General features: G+C 41.7%; 1 protein-coding gene across 2 annotated transcripts in view; it reads right to left on the reverse strand.

The window, feature by feature from the left end:
• Window positions 1-1,640: 1,640 nt before the first annotated feature.
• Window positions 1,641-17,273, reverse strand: part of mkln1 (muskelin 1, intracellular mediator containing kelch motifs) — a 29,072-nt gene continuing 13,439 nt past the window's right edge. For both annotated transcript variants that reach the window (XM_031758434.2, XM_031758433.2), the window contains exons 8-18: window positions 17,019-17,084; window positions 14,172-14,284; window positions 13,834-14,046; window positions 11,043-11,264; window positions 10,827-10,956; window positions 8,053-8,200; window positions 7,241-7,355; window positions 6,372-6,511; window positions 5,638-5,740; window positions 3,877-3,931; window positions 1,641-2,352 (exon numbers count right to left, since the gene is read on the reverse strand). In XM_031758434.2, the coding sequence (XP_031614294.1) occupies window positions 2,231-2,352; window positions 3,877-3,931; window positions 5,638-5,740; window positions 6,372-6,511; window positions 7,241-7,355; window positions 8,053-8,200; window positions 10,827-10,956; window positions 11,043-11,264; window positions 13,834-14,046; window positions 14,172-14,284; window positions 17,019-17,084 (1,427 nt within the window). In that variant the 3' untranslated portion in view covers window positions 1,641-2,230. The remainder of the gene's footprint in view (window positions 2,353-3,876; window positions 3,932-5,637; window positions 5,741-6,371; window positions 6,512-7,240; window positions 7,356-8,052; window positions 8,201-10,826; window positions 10,957-11,042; window positions 11,265-13,833; window positions 14,047-14,171; window positions 14,285-17,018; window positions 17,085-17,273) is intronic.

Genomic DNA, 17,273 nt, shown 5'->3' on the forward strand with positions numbered 1-17,273 from the left:
AGAGTTAATAACTGCAGCACATCCAGGTCAATCACAGGAGTTCAATCAACAGAAGATTAATTAGCGATACCAGTTTGTGCTTCTTTTTTTTTTTAAGTTGCTCTCCAATTTCTTGGGCGGAGCCAGCAGCTCATTGGTTACACGATGAGATTAGTCATGAAAATCACAACTGTAGCCCAGCTGAGTTATTATTAGCGCTGTCAGCGTTAATCTCGTTAAAACAACGTTAACGCCATAACTGCATTAACGTGGCAAATCTTTAGCGTGGAGTTGGGGCTGGACGGCACTAACCCGTTGACGCCGTGCAGCCCCACGCACGGGGCGATCCACGCTAACGGAGATTTGCCGCGTTAACGTAATTTTAACGAGATTAACGCTGACAGCACTAATAATTATCAGCACAGAAAAGTCGATAACCCAGAGTTTTATATTCAACACAATGTTGGTCCTGTTATAACGGTCACAGATTACAAGCTGGATGTTCCATGACTGTATATGATGAAGTGGGGCTGACTGATAATAAGACCAGAGTTTCATCCACTACATCATCCCACTGAAGGACCATGCTGCCAAACTGAAAACACCTTTAGCTGCTCTGCAAAGATCAAACTGGATAACTGGCACCAGCACCTCGCTCACACGTCTCGTTTAAACTCTTTAATAAGTAAGTGCTAAATGTAGAGCCACAAAGTTACTGGACCCGATGGTTTTTTTGTTTTTGACGTTTTTTGATAAGGAGGGGGGAGAAAGAGCATGACCTGACACAAGTCCAGGACACTTGGAGCAAATTCCTATATGTATATTTACATATTCTGTACATCCACTCAGAATTAAATGACAGTCCAATAATTTAACTGTTATCAGCCAGTTTTACAGGGATAGCAACCAAAAAATATATATATATATATATATATATATATATATATATATATATATATATATATATATATATATATATATATATATATATATATATATATATATATATATATATATATATATATATATATATATATATATATATATATATATATATATATATATATATATATATATATATATATATATATATATATACATATATATATATATATATATATATATATATATATATATATATATATATATATATATATATATATATATATATATATATATATATATATATATATATATATATATATATATATATATATATATATATATATATATATATATATATATATATATATATATATATATATATATATATATATATATATATATATATATATATATATATATATATATATATATATATATATATATATATATATATATATATATATATATATATATATATATATATATATATATATATATATATATATATATATATATATATATATATATATATATATATATATATATATATATATATATATATATATATATATATATATATATATATATATATATATATATATATATATATATATATATATATATATATATATATATACATATATTAAACTTTATCTTATATAATCATTCCTCTATTGCGCCTACGATGCTTAAAACTGCTGACTTTTTTCAGCCTGTGCGGCCGTCACGGTCATAAATAGGGGCAGGTGCTGCAGGAAAGCCAGCTTACCAAATCATTAAAATGACAGTTGACAAGTAGTTTTATAGGAGAAACAACAAAAAAAACAACACAATCTTAACTTTTTAACAACTGGCCTCAGATGTCATCTCCTCAGCTGTTTGATGTAAACATGTGAATGGACATGTGTGGCTGATTCTGAACGCACAGATCGAGGAAGAGGCAGCAAAAAGAGACTGCAAACAAATGTGCAAATTTTTTTGTTTAGCGTCAACAAAAAAGCAAAAACAAAAACCCCCCAAAACAAGTGATGCACTGGGCTTGGCATGCTCCTGCAATCTTCATCAGCAAGACAACGAAAGGAAAAAAAGCACACATGTGTGTACACACACACACACACACCCCTCAGGCTGTTGTAGAAATTTCACGCATTCAACAAGGACAGCAGTGTGTGTGTGTTTGCTGCCCTCATCGTCATGGTAATGCAGCCTGTGATAGCAGCAGATCAGTGGGGTGGAGGTGGATGAAGTGTAATCCCACCAGCAGGGGGCGCTCCAGAATAGAAAAATAACTGGTCTCTGTCTCCACACGGTGTGTGCGGGTGGGCGTTCAGTCAGTGCAGTGTGGTGAGCGGCAGGCTGGGAGGGGCTAGAGCGTGATAAGGTCTACCAAGTTGCCCTTAGGTGGAGTCATGCTGTCTGGGAAGAAGTTGACGAGCGTATCGAAGAGCTGCGTCCGCTGAGCGTACGTCTGGTCTATGTCTGAGAAACCTGAGGGGGGAGAAAGAAAACGGAGGTGAGGAGAGAGGAAATGGAAAAGGTGTACTCACCTGATCCACCTGCATGTACGGAGCAGAGCGTGGATGCTTTCTGCTCCTCACACCGAGTCTACAAAAGTCTCAAAATGCTGACTGTAAACCATCTGTGAAGTTACACAACCACAACATTTAGACTCAGTGCACAGAATCGGGCTTCAGCACACAACCTCTCAAAGTAATCATTTAGACACAGATATGGGTTTGCGTTATCAGCTCTCTTTTCGTTATGTGATTTATTTTGCTAAACACAGGCAGGGAGCAATAAAATATCATTTCAGCACCTTATTGATGACTTTTGTCACAAGCTGGTTTTAGTCAGTGTACAGTAAAGGCAGACTGTACAGACATCTAGTGATACGGGCGATCGTGGCTGGGTGTTCGTCTTGTAATCGGAAGGTTGCTGGTTCGAGCCCCGGCTCGGACAGTCTCGGTCGTTGTGTCCTTGGGCAAGACACTTCACCCGTTGCCTACTGGTGGTGGTCAGAGGGCCCGGTGGTGCCAGTGTCCGGCAGCCTCGCCTCTGTCAGTGCGCCCCAGGGCGGCTGTGGCTACAGTGTAGCTGCCATCACCAGTGTGTGAATGGGTGGATGACTGAATGTAGTGCAAAGCGCTGTGGGGTCCTTAGGGACTAAGTAAGGCACTATACAAATACAGGCCATTTACCATCCTGCACGTTCATCAACCTGAACAAAAGTGCTGCCTAAAGTGAAATACTGAGGTTTTGCAGACACATGACTAGTGACCATGTGACATTAACTTGTCCAGCATTTGGGACATGTGACAACCATGTAGGATAATGAATAATTCTCCAGACACACGGGAATAACGAGCACCAATGAGGGGAAAAGAAAGATTATCATCCAACAGACTGTGAGTGGCTGCTGGAGGTTGATGGCAGTCGCTGGTGAAGTTAAGCTTCAGTCTCACTGGCCTGTAAACCAGTCAGTGATCCCATGGTAACCACCCGCCTCTAGGGAAAAATGCCTACCCCCAACTGGTTGGCAAATCCTCCTCGTCAAAGTCTTTTCTACAAACACTGGCAGTCTCTGTGCAGCAGTGGAACTGTGAAACCGAGACCATTTGCCTTCAAAGTAAAAGTTGTGCCTCAGCGCTGCAACCAACATGTTTCATTAAGTGCAACTTTTCTCTGAAAATCCTCCCCACTTGCAGTTTCTGTCACACTTTTTTCTTTAGGCAGAACTACTGATCAGCTCGTAGTTGGTGAGTGTTTGCAGATGACCATGAACAACCACCGCAGCTGTGGCAGCCTGCCAACAACCAAGTCAGTCACTGGGAGTTTTAGGTGCAGCACCTTCTTTGCAGCCAGTTTCACCCAACAACCCGTATGAACCGACACCAGCCTGACGGGGAAACCACATTGGTCCCTAGTTTCCTACTCAAAGCATGACACCGGAGACTATAAACCTGATGTTTCCCATGTGTGCAGAGCGTTCATGAACACTGAACAGGTTCTTACCAAGAGGGATGAAGTCAGAGCTGGACTTGAAGAGCGCGGAGGGCAGCAGCTGGAACTGAAGCACACGGCACAAACGTCTGAGTCACTTTAATGTTCAACAGCAACGAACAAACAAACGGACTGATCAGAGCGAGCTCCTGCTGCAGTAGGTGCTGCGCCAGTCTGAATACAGATGAGGGCAGGATACACCTCAGCTCACGTCTGTCTACACAGACTGAACCTACAATTTACAGCAGAGGCTTGACGTCTGCATTACTCACAAATCAGCATGTGTTTAAAGTAGTGCTGTCAATAGATTTAAAAAAATTAACTAATTAATTTTACTATTTTCTGTAATTAATCGCGGTAATCGTGATTACTTGATCAATAGCTTGGTTGCAAATACATTTGTTTAAGCTTGTAACTGACATTTATGCAATATAATGAAGTAAATGCAGAATAAACACAAAGAATGTTAAATGCTTGAATTCAAAGTGTGTCTTTGAACACAGGTTCTCTCCTGTGAAATACAACTTTCTAAAAAACCTATATACTAATAGGGAAGTATACACTAATACAGTGGTTCCCCGTCAAAAACCTGTCCACAGTGTCCAAGCATCCCCCCCCCCCTTTCATCCCGCGCCCCCTATGGGCCCCACACTTTGGGAAGTATACACTAATATATAATATAAATTAGTGCTGTCAAAGAATTAAAATGTTTAATCAGATTCATCACAGGGTTACTGTGGATTCATTTTGATTAATAACAATTAAACACCATTCATTTTTATTCTATATTAATGGCATGGTAACTATTGTCCTTCATGTAAATATGTTTAAAAAAAAAAAAAGTGTATGTTTCTGTTCTATGTCCTGTTTGTTTGTGTATGTGTTTTTCTTGCTGCTGTTACAACCAAATTTCCTCTTGTGGGACAATTAAAGGATTATTCTATTCCATTTCATTTTGCATGAGCAAACAGAAAAAAGGGGAAATATACGCACTTAACATGTTTATTGAACATCTTGAACATTCATGTTAACAAAAACTCTGTAAACATGTATCCTCTCTGTCTCTGTCACTCTTGGGGAGGCTTCAAGTCCTTGAAACGAGGAACCAAAGCTGTGTACAGCGCCTGTTCTCAACAATATTAACAGGTCTGCAGTTTGATGCAGTCCACTTGGCGTCAGTCAATATGTCTGAGGTCGACTTACCGATGCTCCGTGAGTGGTTTGTCCAAGCTGGGTGACGCGTTAGCCAAAGTGCTAGCAGCATCCCCGGCTAACGTTTGCTTGGCGTCAGTGTGATATTTTAAGCTGGAAGTGCTTCAGTGAAAAGAAAACTCCTTCTTGCACAATGTGCATAATACTTTCTGTCGGTCGACTGTTCCAGCTTGTTATTTTTTTTAAATACTCAAATTTCCCATCGAGAGGGCCAATGTGCGTTTATCATCTTCATATTGAGTTGATTGGTTCAGCTGCCCGTCACCAGATCTACTGCCCATTCGCGCATGTGCAAAGGTAACTCTACTTGGACAAACTGCCCAAAATGCATTGATAGAAACATTTCAGGGATTTTGAGTCATTCTGCACTCTAGATGCATTAATAGCGTTAAAGATTTTAATCGCGTTGACCGCGATGGCGGATGAATTTGCGTTAACGCGTTAATTTTGACAGCACTACTTTTAACATTTTCTTCAACCAGTTTTGTTATAAACACATATATGAATGCATTAAAAGACTGGAATGTATACAAACGTAGACGTTTAAGGCACATCCTGTACCTCTTTGGTCTCATCCGGGTCTGTGTGGTCTACAGTGAGGGACAGGTCATTCTGGAGATACTTCAGTGCACTCAGTGGCTCTGACTGCGCTTTTTCTTCAAACCTGTGAAACCAACACACAGTGATGGCATGAATACCAACAGAGGAGGCTGCAGTTACAGCTACTGGCAACTTGATGGCAACTGAAGCAAAGCAACTAACTGCATGCTAGATTCCCAAAGACGAGTCAAGTCAAAGGTCCTAGACAGGATGTACTCACCCCTTCTCACACAGATCAGCACCTCTGCATTGACCATGCTACTAAAAACATTTACACTTACACTTTTTAACTTTACGTATACAAATCATGGCACCACAGTCATGAATGAAGCAATTAAAGGAAAAAAAACATATTTTTTTCTTCCCACTGTCACCAAGAGGGGTTCTTCCTGTTAAAACTCAGTTTTAACAGGAAGAACCCCCCCAGGAGTGCTAGGCTCATGAAAGAGGCAGCTATCTGCTGCAACCGGCTGGGAGTGAGAAACAGTTTATATGTGAAGTAAGAAATAATACAAAGCTTTTTTTATTAAACACCAGATTCTTAGATCATGAGTGAAATCCAGAAGATTCCACGTTAAACCTGATAAACTGTTCACTTTAGAGATGGAATACTTACTGAGCATTATTGCTCTAAGGTAAAGGGTTTAATGTATAGACTACACTGATGCCGGCTAGTAGGTTTTAAAGGCGCAGACCTGTATTTTCTGATGAGGTATCTGCAGTGGCGGAGCAGGTATTCCTTGGAGGGCCGACACAGTTTGAGGGACCAAAAGTCATCCAGGCGCATCTTAGGAGAACAAGACTTCCCGGGGTTTCCCCCAAACAAGTAATGCACCTGCAAACACACAAACAAGTGTAAAATACAGTTATTATTCACTCTTTAGTATGTTTTAGATATGTGCATAGGATAAATCTGCCTGTTGGTGTCTGCAGTATGAATAAAACATAGCGCTCTCATCTATTGCTGATTGTTGAATTTAGCTTCTAAAATACATTTTGAACTTCTGATCAAGCTGTAGGCTCGATGCAAAAGAACCAGGCTGCAACTGGGACAGCCCTGTACTAGGCTTCATCCCACTCCCCTGTTCCACTGTTAATCCGCACTTCCTTTACATTTACCTGCTGTCTGTTTACACAGGAAGTCTCACTTTTACAATAAAGTTTGAAGCATTTAAAATAAAAAGAAAGGTCAGAGTTCAGATTTGACATTTTGACCGCTGCTAAACACTAACAAAGGGAAAAATACTGGACTTCAGTCAAGCTGCGTAAATCTAAATTTTGTTAGGACAAAAATATCATTATTATTCTGCAAGTGACATAGTTGCTGATTTGTTCATAGTGATTCTCCTTTTTTATTAAGGACAAAGGGGAATGACCTACAAACAGTTTAAAGCATCATTAATTAAATTTTTGTTTTTTTACTGTAAACATTTCAAGTTAAGAATATTCGTCATCATCACTTTGCAAGCACTGAAATTCTACGCGAGTGCTTCGTGTTGCCAGACATGTGAATGGACAGTGGGAGCTGGGCTGTGTGTTTGTGTAATACACGAGTGTACATTACTTTGTGCATCTCATCGTAGACCAGCTGGTGAGCAAAGCGTGGACACGGCTCCTCCTCCTGCAGAGCCTTGCTTGGGTTTTCTTTCACTGCCTGATCATTCTTATACACGCAAGACCTGAGCAGGAGCACACACACAATTTACATTAGTGGTAAGGATGCACAACACTTCCTGAAGCCCTCAGGAACAACTGTTTGTTACAGCACAAACACACATTTGTGAGAACCATTACTGACATATTGCATTTCCAAGTCCTTCCAGTCACATTAACCCATAACTCCAATCAAAACCAAGTGCAAAACCTCAAACAACCATTTGATCGAGTTAAGAAATTAAGAAATAATGTTTACGCCCCAACGTTTAAAAGTTGGTTGTCTGAAAGAACTGGGAGTCCCTCACATGATGTTGCAAGTGTCTCACTGACTGATTACAGTGGACACAGAGTACAAGAACATTTACTGAAATCAATGTTCTGGAACACAGAGCCCTGCAGCCTGTTCTCGCTTGCACGCACGCAAACACACACACACACGCTCGCACACACGCACACACCCCTCTCCCAGGGATTACCAGCGCTGTGTGTGGAGAGGTCGTGAAATGCTTTGACGCTCTGCAGTGCTGACATTTGTATAGAAATGTTGAGTGTGAAGCGCATGCGAGTAGTGTTTGCATGCATGCTCTGCTGTGTGTTGTGGTGAACATCTTGGCTACAAAGAGCTGGTGTGTGAAAGTACTTCCTGTGAGTGTTGTTGTGGTTATGATCAGAGGAAGCTTTTAGTAGGACGAAGCGAGTGTTTATCTCTGCGTCTCCTACCAGTTGTTACGGGCGATGTCGTAGATCCAGAAGGAGTTGCGCACATTTTCCTCGCGTTTGTCCTTGTCTTTGCTCAGGCCGGACAGGACATGGATCTCGTTGAGTTCAGGGTCGATGGTGGCTCTCTGGGTGAAGCCCGTCATCGGCACTGCATGCACAAGAGGAGCAAACAGATGAATTGGGAGGCCAGGTCAAAGATAAACACATTTACTTCTCCTGCAGGTCTGGTTTAGCTAAATCAGGTCAGGATTTCACGCTGATAATAGCAAAACTTCTGTCTCCACAAAATGAAAGAAAGTGGCAGCGTTAGGGGCTATCAAAGAAAACTACTCGATAACATAGCAACGAGCACCATGGCAACAAGGACTGACACAGAAAGAAAGAATGAACAGCATGCAAATGCAGCTCGGTGTGATCAGACATGCCAACACTCACTCTTGTTCTTCTATGATTACAGCAGGCTAAAGGATAGAGCCGGGGGGGCGGAGTATCTGCAGATCAATGATTAGAGTGAAGCATGCACAGGAGGAACTGTGCAGGAACACTGTTCATGATAGTAGGAAGTCCTAAAAGAGGAGCTCAAGTCTGCCTGCAGGCCTGAAGCACACATTGTTTACATCTTCATTCTGCGGCATTTAATAAAATCAGGAACTCAATTAAAACCACATATGTGGAGTTCTGGGTTAGCTATAACAAAAAGTTCACACGTTATGACGTGTGAAGCATTAAACCTAATCTAATGCAGCGCATGCTAAATGTCCAATATAAACAGTACCTACAGCTCAGCTCACAACAGCCACATCTAATCGTGACTCCACTGTCAGCACGGCTGGTTTTCCCTCCCTGAATTGTTCACACGATGGACAGAGTATGAAATTCATAATAAGCTGCTGACAGCTCAGCACTCAGCTGACTCGGGATGAGATGCTGTGGTGATGTGCTGATTTCATTTCTGGAAAATTAGCAGTGCATTTAAATGTGTGAAATTCAAATCCAAATGTTGGATCGACTCAACAAATGTGTGTTTAATGAAATATTAATGATACTTCCGACAGAGCAACAGACTGTAAAGCTTTGTGAGAGGATCCAATACTGGGTCAATGAGTACTAATAATATAAGTTATTTATACTTTTATTCCCTACATTTTTAAACAAATATCTGTACTTTGTACTCCTAAAACAGGCTCATATACTTTGGCCTTATAACATTTGACTGGACTTCTTTCAGGTCACTGGGCCTTATGAAAGGCAGGTGTGTTCAGGTATGAATCACCAGGGGATGTCACATAAACACAGATGAAGAGTCATAGTCAGGGGTCGGCCGGTTTGGTGTTTGGCGTGCATGAAGGGAGCGACGTTTTTTGTTTGTCAGGTCATTTCAAATGCAACGTTTCTATCAGCTCAACAAACATCAGCAAACACACAGACCAACAGGACTTGCCTGGAACGCCCTCAAACAAAAAAAAAATTAAAACCCAACAACTTCATGAACTGAATGCATTAGCTTCACCTTGCAGACTACATCTTTTATATAGTCTGCAGTTACAAGTCAGCACAACAGGACAAGCTGGTGTTTCAGTGCTGAGCTCACATCAACATGAGAAGTGCTTGGCTTCATAATCAAATCCACTCGGTTCTTTCCTGCTCACATTTTTCTTTCCCGTGCATCATCAAATCATACAGATTCGTTCTGTGCCCCTGGCTCCGGCAGGGTAAGACAGAGGTAAGTGGTGGGTAGACAAAGGTCTATTTATACTGGGTTTGAGGTGAAGCTGAGACTGTGGCAGACATTTTAGTCAATCTGGCAGGAAGTGTCTGATGAGTGGTGGAGCTCCGTAACCAGACAATCGTCATCTCTGTTCTGATAGCAGTGCAGGAGCTCACAGAATCTATTCGCCTCTATCATATTATTAATGTAGTTGAGTCAAACAGAGCCCACAAGACAATGAGGCAGCTACCACAAAACAAACAAACAGAAAACATTCAGACGATGCTAAGTGCAAATGAATATCTACCACGAGAGGAGTGGTCTCACACAAAGCTTCTCTGGGCAAACTTAGCTCAATTTAATAAAAGGGTGATATTTGTTTTCAGGGATATGTTCAGTAGCACCTCGTTTTCGAGGTTGGGACAAACCCTTAATATACATCTAAAGTAGAGCACTGCCCTGAACACAGGAGCAAAAGAAAACTGCTTTTTCAGTGCTACCTACTGGGCGTAACACAACTTGGTTTTTAGGGTTTCTCATTAGGTGATAATTCCTGGTAGCAGGTACGTTGTTCAAGTGGACCAAGTCGAGCCGAAAATGTGACATCCACAGACACTCAGTGACTTATGAGGGACACCACTAAAATCTAAATCACCACTTTTGAAACCCGGCAGTGTAAAGAAGTGATGAGGTCTGAAAACACGCTACAAAAAAAAAAAAGAAAAGAAAAAAGACTATGATTACAGGCCACCCATATTTGTTGTTACTGATAGCTTAATCTACAAACACAAGGGCTGAGTGGTTAGTGATTGCTGCTATAGAGGCCTGGTTGATGAATTATTTAAGCAGGGAAAAGAAGAAATGGCAGAAAGTTATATTTTATCTATCCGTCATCTTTCAAAAGGCTCGTGTTTTTTGTAAATCCACTGTCAGAAACGCACACACAGAAGCCAAGTACGTTAGGTACTTCCACCACTCATTACCATCACTGTGCCGTCTCTCCCTGTGTGCAGCTTTATAAACCAGTGCACCTCATCATCCAGTATTCAATATGAGATGTTCTTACCCATCCCAGAGTCTTTCTTGGTGCCATCAGATATGATTTCTACATGATCTCCATCCACATCGTAACTGAAGAAATCATTGAGGTACGTCTTTGACCTCTGACCACCAAACACGTAGAGGCAGCGGTTCCTCTGGCGAAGAAACAGAAATAATGGTCGACATTAAAGTCAGCCGCTGCCGGGATTATCCTCAGAAATAGATCCAATGACGCACTCACAGTGTGGAAGAGCATGCAGTGCCCGATACGGGACTGAACATCCTCTGGGCCAGCGTTGCACGAGTCCTCCCGCAGGAGGCTCCACGTCCCCAGTTGGCAGTGGTATGCATACAGGCCGCTGAACTGCGGCTCGGACGTCCGGCTGTCATCCACGCTTCCATTACACGTCAGGATCCGACCCCCAAACGTGTAGATCATGTGCTTCTCAGAGTCCATGCACATCTGCAGGAAGAAAAGAAAAGCAGCACCAGTTTGTCACTGTTAATAAAAACAAAGAAAAATGCATCACTGAGTATTTCCATCATCTTTAAAGCTTAAACAAATTTACTTTGATTTAAATGCTTGAGATTAAATCAAAGCTTCCTTCATTACATTTTCTCCATTTGCATTTTTTGAGTTGTCGAATAGTTTGAAGAAGCTTTAACTGCCTTGTGTTTTCTTGGACACGACTCAGCTTTAAAATCATTCTGCCTAACAAATGTGCAAAGTGGGGATGTGCGCGACTACAAGACTAGTCGATCAGTCACTGTTCTTAAGAGTCGTTTAATCTAATTGTTAAAATTTGCTGGTAAATTATTGTCCTAAATGTTATACAGGTATCTGCCACCAGATGGCGCATTGTTGTTTAAAAAAAACTAATCTGTTAATAGGCCTGATATTTTTGTTAACACTATCAGAATGAGATGGCAGATACCAGCGACGCTGGGCGGGCTCTCTATAAGTGATGGAGCGAGGAGTTCAGTCATTCAGGAGGAGCTCACAGTACAGTCGCTACTGCTCCACATCAGGAGGACACAGCTAAGGCTGTCAACTCCTGGGTGTTCAGACCCAGCACGTCCTACTGGGAGGAGACCCAGGAGACGCTGGAGAGATTACACCTATCAGCTGGCCTAGGAACGGCTCGATGTTTCCCTGGAGGAGGAGGGCCCAGAGGGAAGTCTGAGCTTCTGGCTGCACCCAAGATCCAGCTTCAAATAAGCGGGAGCAAATGGATGGATGATTTATCATTTTGATATTTTTGATTTTTCTGATCTATATTTGGTATGTTTTAATAATAGGTTAAGCTCTTTTGTAGTAACACACTTTCATATCATATTTTAGTTTAACATGTGATGTTGATAATGCAGGATGCGAGGAGCCGCGCAGTGAAGCACCAAGAATGTAGAAAACGGTTTAAAATGGCTTTGATATTAGTTTTTGACATTTTCCATTAAAACGGGTTTCAAGTTTAACTTGATGCCTGAATGTTTCTTGGTTTCTTGGTGACCAGCAACATCCCTGGTCCAAAGTGAAAAACATCTGTCATAGTTTCACCCTAACCCTAAGGTGACATCTTAGAACGGCTTTTGGACGATGTTAAAAATAGTTAAACATCTCAAAGAGTGAGGAAAACGCTCCGTCGGCAGTCACAGCACAGACACAAGTCTCCATTGTTGCTGTGAGGTCACGTGTACGTCACAGCGTTGTCGATCAAACAAACATGAATGCCAGCAGTAGCTACAGACCGCACATATATGACCACAAAGAGATGTTCGTGTTTTTCAGGTTTGGCTCTGCCAGGTCTGAAGTTGACTTCTGCTGGAACTAAAAGTGGCAGCAAGACTAAGCCCTTTCAAACCAACGCAGCAGTGAAATGAAACCGATGTGTATTTAACATTCGCTGTGCCACTTTCCTTTCATCTGACACACACAAGGAAACTACACAAGGTGCACCTAACCCTTTTTTCCCGGTGGTCTTTAACCTACTGCTACTTATTTATATACAGGTTTGATGAAAACATTTCTGAATCCTTTTGTCTCGTATGCAAGGAAACAATGCACCGAATACAAGATTCTTATTTATTTAAACGTCACAAGGTAAACACCTAGTGCAAACCTACTTTTACTCAACTTACATGAAGGTTGGAAACTTGTAAAAATTTCTAAACAAAAATGAAAGACATTTTGTAAGTATTGCACAAGATTTAGAGCTAAAAGAAAGGATTTGCAATTACTAATCAGCTAAGGTAAGGCTTCTCCTTGAGCTGGGAAACTTAAGCCTACACATAGTCCCTCCATCACACCTCCTGTTGGTTCAGGAGTGGATGCGCCTGTTGTGTCCAACAGGTGTTCCTTTGTTGTCGCACAGTGCGACAAACTCACTAACACCAATCACACAGTGTCATCTTTGTGAAAATCACCAGCTGCCAAACAATGACTGGAAACATGTAGTCTACACTGAGAGTACAAAGTGGAAGAGAACTGGAGAAAATCAGCAGAAGCAAGACAGAACACATGGGTCTGAATGAATGGCAGGCACTGAAGATGCCGTGAGTACACATACTGAAGGTGGACAAGTTTAAAGAACTGGAGTCAACAATCCTAAGCACTACGTTCCTCACCTCTGACAGGTCTAAGACGTGAGGAAGAGCGTGCAGGTGGGGGGGGGGTGGAGCTGAGTGTCAGGTCTGATGTGTGACAGAAGGTTAGCAGCAAGAGTCAAAGGGAAGGCGCCCAAGATGATAGTGAGACCTGTTATGATGTTTGCTTTGGAGGTAGTGGCACTAACAAAAAGAAGCTGGAGGTGACAGAGTTGAAGGTTTTTGTTTTTGGAAGCGACAGGAAGGAACAAGATTGATAATGATTAAATCAGAGGGACAGCTCAGGTCGAGTTATCTGCAGACAGAGATAGAGGAGGACGGCCTAAAGGTCTTGGACATCTACAGAGGAAGAACGGTGAATGGACGGGACAAAGAATGTTGAATATGGAGGAAAAGTGGAGTGTAAAAGATCGGTTTGCCTTTGCAGCTACCTGGTGGTCAAACACCAACTTTGGCCCTCCGTCAGCTGACGTATCCTCGCTGAGTAGCGTCCAGGTGTTGGCGTCTATGTCATAGCGATAAAAATCGCTCTTCAGTGACTTGCTGTTCCTGACACTGGAGTCCAGGTATCGGCCCAGCGTGTAGATCTGTCGCCGCTGTGAGTCGATGCACATCTTGTGGCATGAGCGAGCACTCGGACCACTCTGTTATACAGGAGACATGCTTACACGCGTGTCTAACATGCACAGCATCATAGTGTCAGAACCAGACTGTGATTTTTGTTTTCTAGTCAAACCAATCAGAAAACACTGGTGAGTGTTTTGATCACCTCTTTCTCTGTGTCCCTGGAGATGCAGGCCCACTGGTTCTCCTGCACACTGTAAGCCCAGAAGTCTGCCAAATCCTGTGTCCCATCCCAGCCTCCAAACAGGTACACCGTCTCTGTGGGTTAGAAATGATCAGCAAAGAGGCAACACTCAGCCTTTTGTAACATTTAAACTCAAACCAAACTGTCACATCCAAGCGGTTACTGGGAATAATCAATGAAGCATTGAAAGCATTACAAAATTCAGCAGCCTCCAATAACCAGGATGCAACTGCAAAGGTTGTTGTTTTTTCCCTTAAATAAGCATCTGTTTTTTTACATAAAATAACAAAAAAAACACAGCACCCATCAGCAAGGTTCAACCACAAGTCTCTGTTCAGAACTACGTTTTATCAATAACACATGGGTGGTGGGGGTTCAAACGGTGGCCTACTCTGTACAGCAGACTCTTCGGTCAGACAAGGTCAGCATGCAAACATGCAAAACTCTCAAACCTGGGGATGATTTATGCTTTCACTTACAGGTTAAAGCTAAAGCTACATTTTCCGTGATTTGACAAGCAACCAAGAAATGGTTCATTGCAATATAGCATGGCTCTTTAAAACGCTGCTCTCTCTGTTGTGAAACTTTGTTTGGGTCAAATTCAGGCCAGTGTAGCTCAGGCAGATGGGAGATGTAGGAAGCTGCGATCTGTCAGACTTGTGGAGGAGGAAATTAGTTGTGCCATTACTGCCACAACTCCAAAACACAGCACAGGCCCGAGAACGAGTTGTAAAGACACAAAGTATTATGAGTCACTGGAAACGACCAACAATCGGTTCATTTGTGCAAAGGATTAGCAGGAATTTGGGATTTAAAGTGCTTTCAGATCACATTCTCCCTTTGAAGTGACACACTGTGTGGAGGTAAACATGGGGCTCATGAGGCAACAACTTTGTTAAATAGCCTGTTTTGTGCCAGAAGGGCGATTAAACTGTCAAAAACATAACAAAGGTGACGGGAGAGAAAAGGAATATATGAGCACAGTGTTTATAAAACACTGGTTTCACCATGAGATCATGATGTATTTGCTTCATATAAAGTGGAAATCCCCTAATCAAGTTCTTTTTAAGCTGAACTCATATCAGCATCTCTGGCAGAGGGCCGACGTATATGAACGAGTTTACATAAGCCTGGAAATGGCTAGAAATGAGTACTTGGAATGAGGCAAATATATATAATTATATCCAATAATTAATAATTATGACTGTCTACAGTCTACACAAGTCCTTTCTTAACATGCCACGAAGCAACATTTGAAAGTACATAACAAAAATGTTATTTTGTATCATCATCTAGAGGCTGAGCTTAAACTACAGAGCAAATCTGTCTCAGCACTTCTGCAAAAACAGCCTCCATGCCTTCCTGTCAGTCCATCTTTTTGCTGACTGCAGGTATTGTCAGATGAAGGCAGCTAGCATGACATGAGTATGATTGGTTTCCTCTTTAGTTTGGTTGGCACCATGTTTGCAATGCAAACTTCGACCAGCTGGCGTGGGAGCTGAGAGCTGCTGACATCCTCAGCTCAACATAAGACAAATTGGTTCCCGCTGACATCTTCTCTCTGTTTGAGGTGGTTAGTTTGTATTTTGTTGATCACATTACTATTAACTGCAGCTTTCCACGTGTCACGCTATAATAACTCCCACCATGTGGCAACTGTGTGAAAGGACTTGAGGTTCATGTGATAGAAATATAATTTTATATGGTATAAATTTATTGTTAAATTACTGACAGAGTAAAATAAAATATATTCATTAACTTTGTAACTGTATTGTTAAAAAAATCTTGACCAACCACTGCATTCTTTCTGTTTTGCTTCCAAGCAGCCAGACTGTCATTTTTTAAAGTGTTGTCTTGTGCAAGCTTTCTAAAAGGTCTTTCAGAGTTTTTCTTTGTGTTTGTTTTGTTTCATGTAATTTGTTGTAATGACAGTGACAATGGTCAAAATGTCCAAACCAACAGGCTCTACTGAAATACAATCAGTGCAGCCTCCCACACAACCACAGCAAATGCTGCATATCATCCACAAACCTCGGGAAAACCCTGGAAAACTAAGTGTTCTGTCCCTTTGTCCCTTTCATGCCCTAAACATTTACCAGATACGCCTTGTGTTAAAATAGAGAGCAGTTCATCATAACTAGAATGTACAGTAAAAATCCCAACAGCCAGTAAAGGCAATCAGATCAGGGAGCAGTGACAACATAGCTTAACTGTTTTCAAAACGTGGTCCTTTCCTTGTGCTTAAATAAATAAAACACAAACTCTTTGACAAGTAATTCTAAATAAATGAAAATAAAATAATACTAGAATCTAAACGATATCAGGGCCTGCACAGAGAAATCACTGGGCTGTCCTGCACCAACTCCTGCTACCGACTCCTGTGGTGGGACACAGAGGTCAGTGTGTGCTGCCTGATGCAGAGCAGAGAGATGCTGCCTTCTCCCAGCTCATACACAAGCTGCAGACACTGCATCACTCAGTCTCACATACACACACTTACAATGCAGGCTTTTGTTTTTCCTGACAGCCAGCGGGGAAGTACATTACCAACAATGTTGTCAGGTCTGAGGGCTAAAATAAATAAATTAATTAAAAAGTAGCGGTGTGTTTGTCTGTCGAAACAAAAGTCGTGATTAATGTGTTTTTGCAAATACAACGGTTCCTTTGGAAGGAGAACGTTCGAGGTGGAGGGACGAGGAACTGGGGAGGGTTAATTTGATTAAACGGTAACAGAGCTTTGCGATCTCAGTGTGCGTAGGAGGCCGTGAGTCATAGCCAAGTCATAACAGTGCGCTGTGTGGGTCTCACCAGTTTGGACGTCAATGACCATTTGATGTCCTCCCCTCATCCCCGGCCTGTTGTCGTCACCATCACCTGCAAAGAAAAAAAAGAGGATGGAAAAGACCAAGATGGAGTGTGAGCGTGGGGGGGACGACGAAGCAGAGAAGTGAGGCGTGGATTATGCAAAATGGGGTGGAGCGAAGGGATGGGCGGGGCAGCAAACAGACAAGACAGACAGCGCTGCTTTAGACAGGTGGCAAAGTTGTCAGCATGTATTGAAAT

The sequence above is a fragment of the Oreochromis aureus genome, linkage group 17 (assembly GCF_013358895.1).
Source record: "Oreochromis aureus strain Israel breed Guangdong linkage group 17, ZZ_aureus, whole genome shotgun sequence".
Lineage (NCBI taxonomy): Eukaryota > Metazoa > Chordata > Actinopteri > Cichliformes > Cichlidae > Oreochromis > Oreochromis aureus.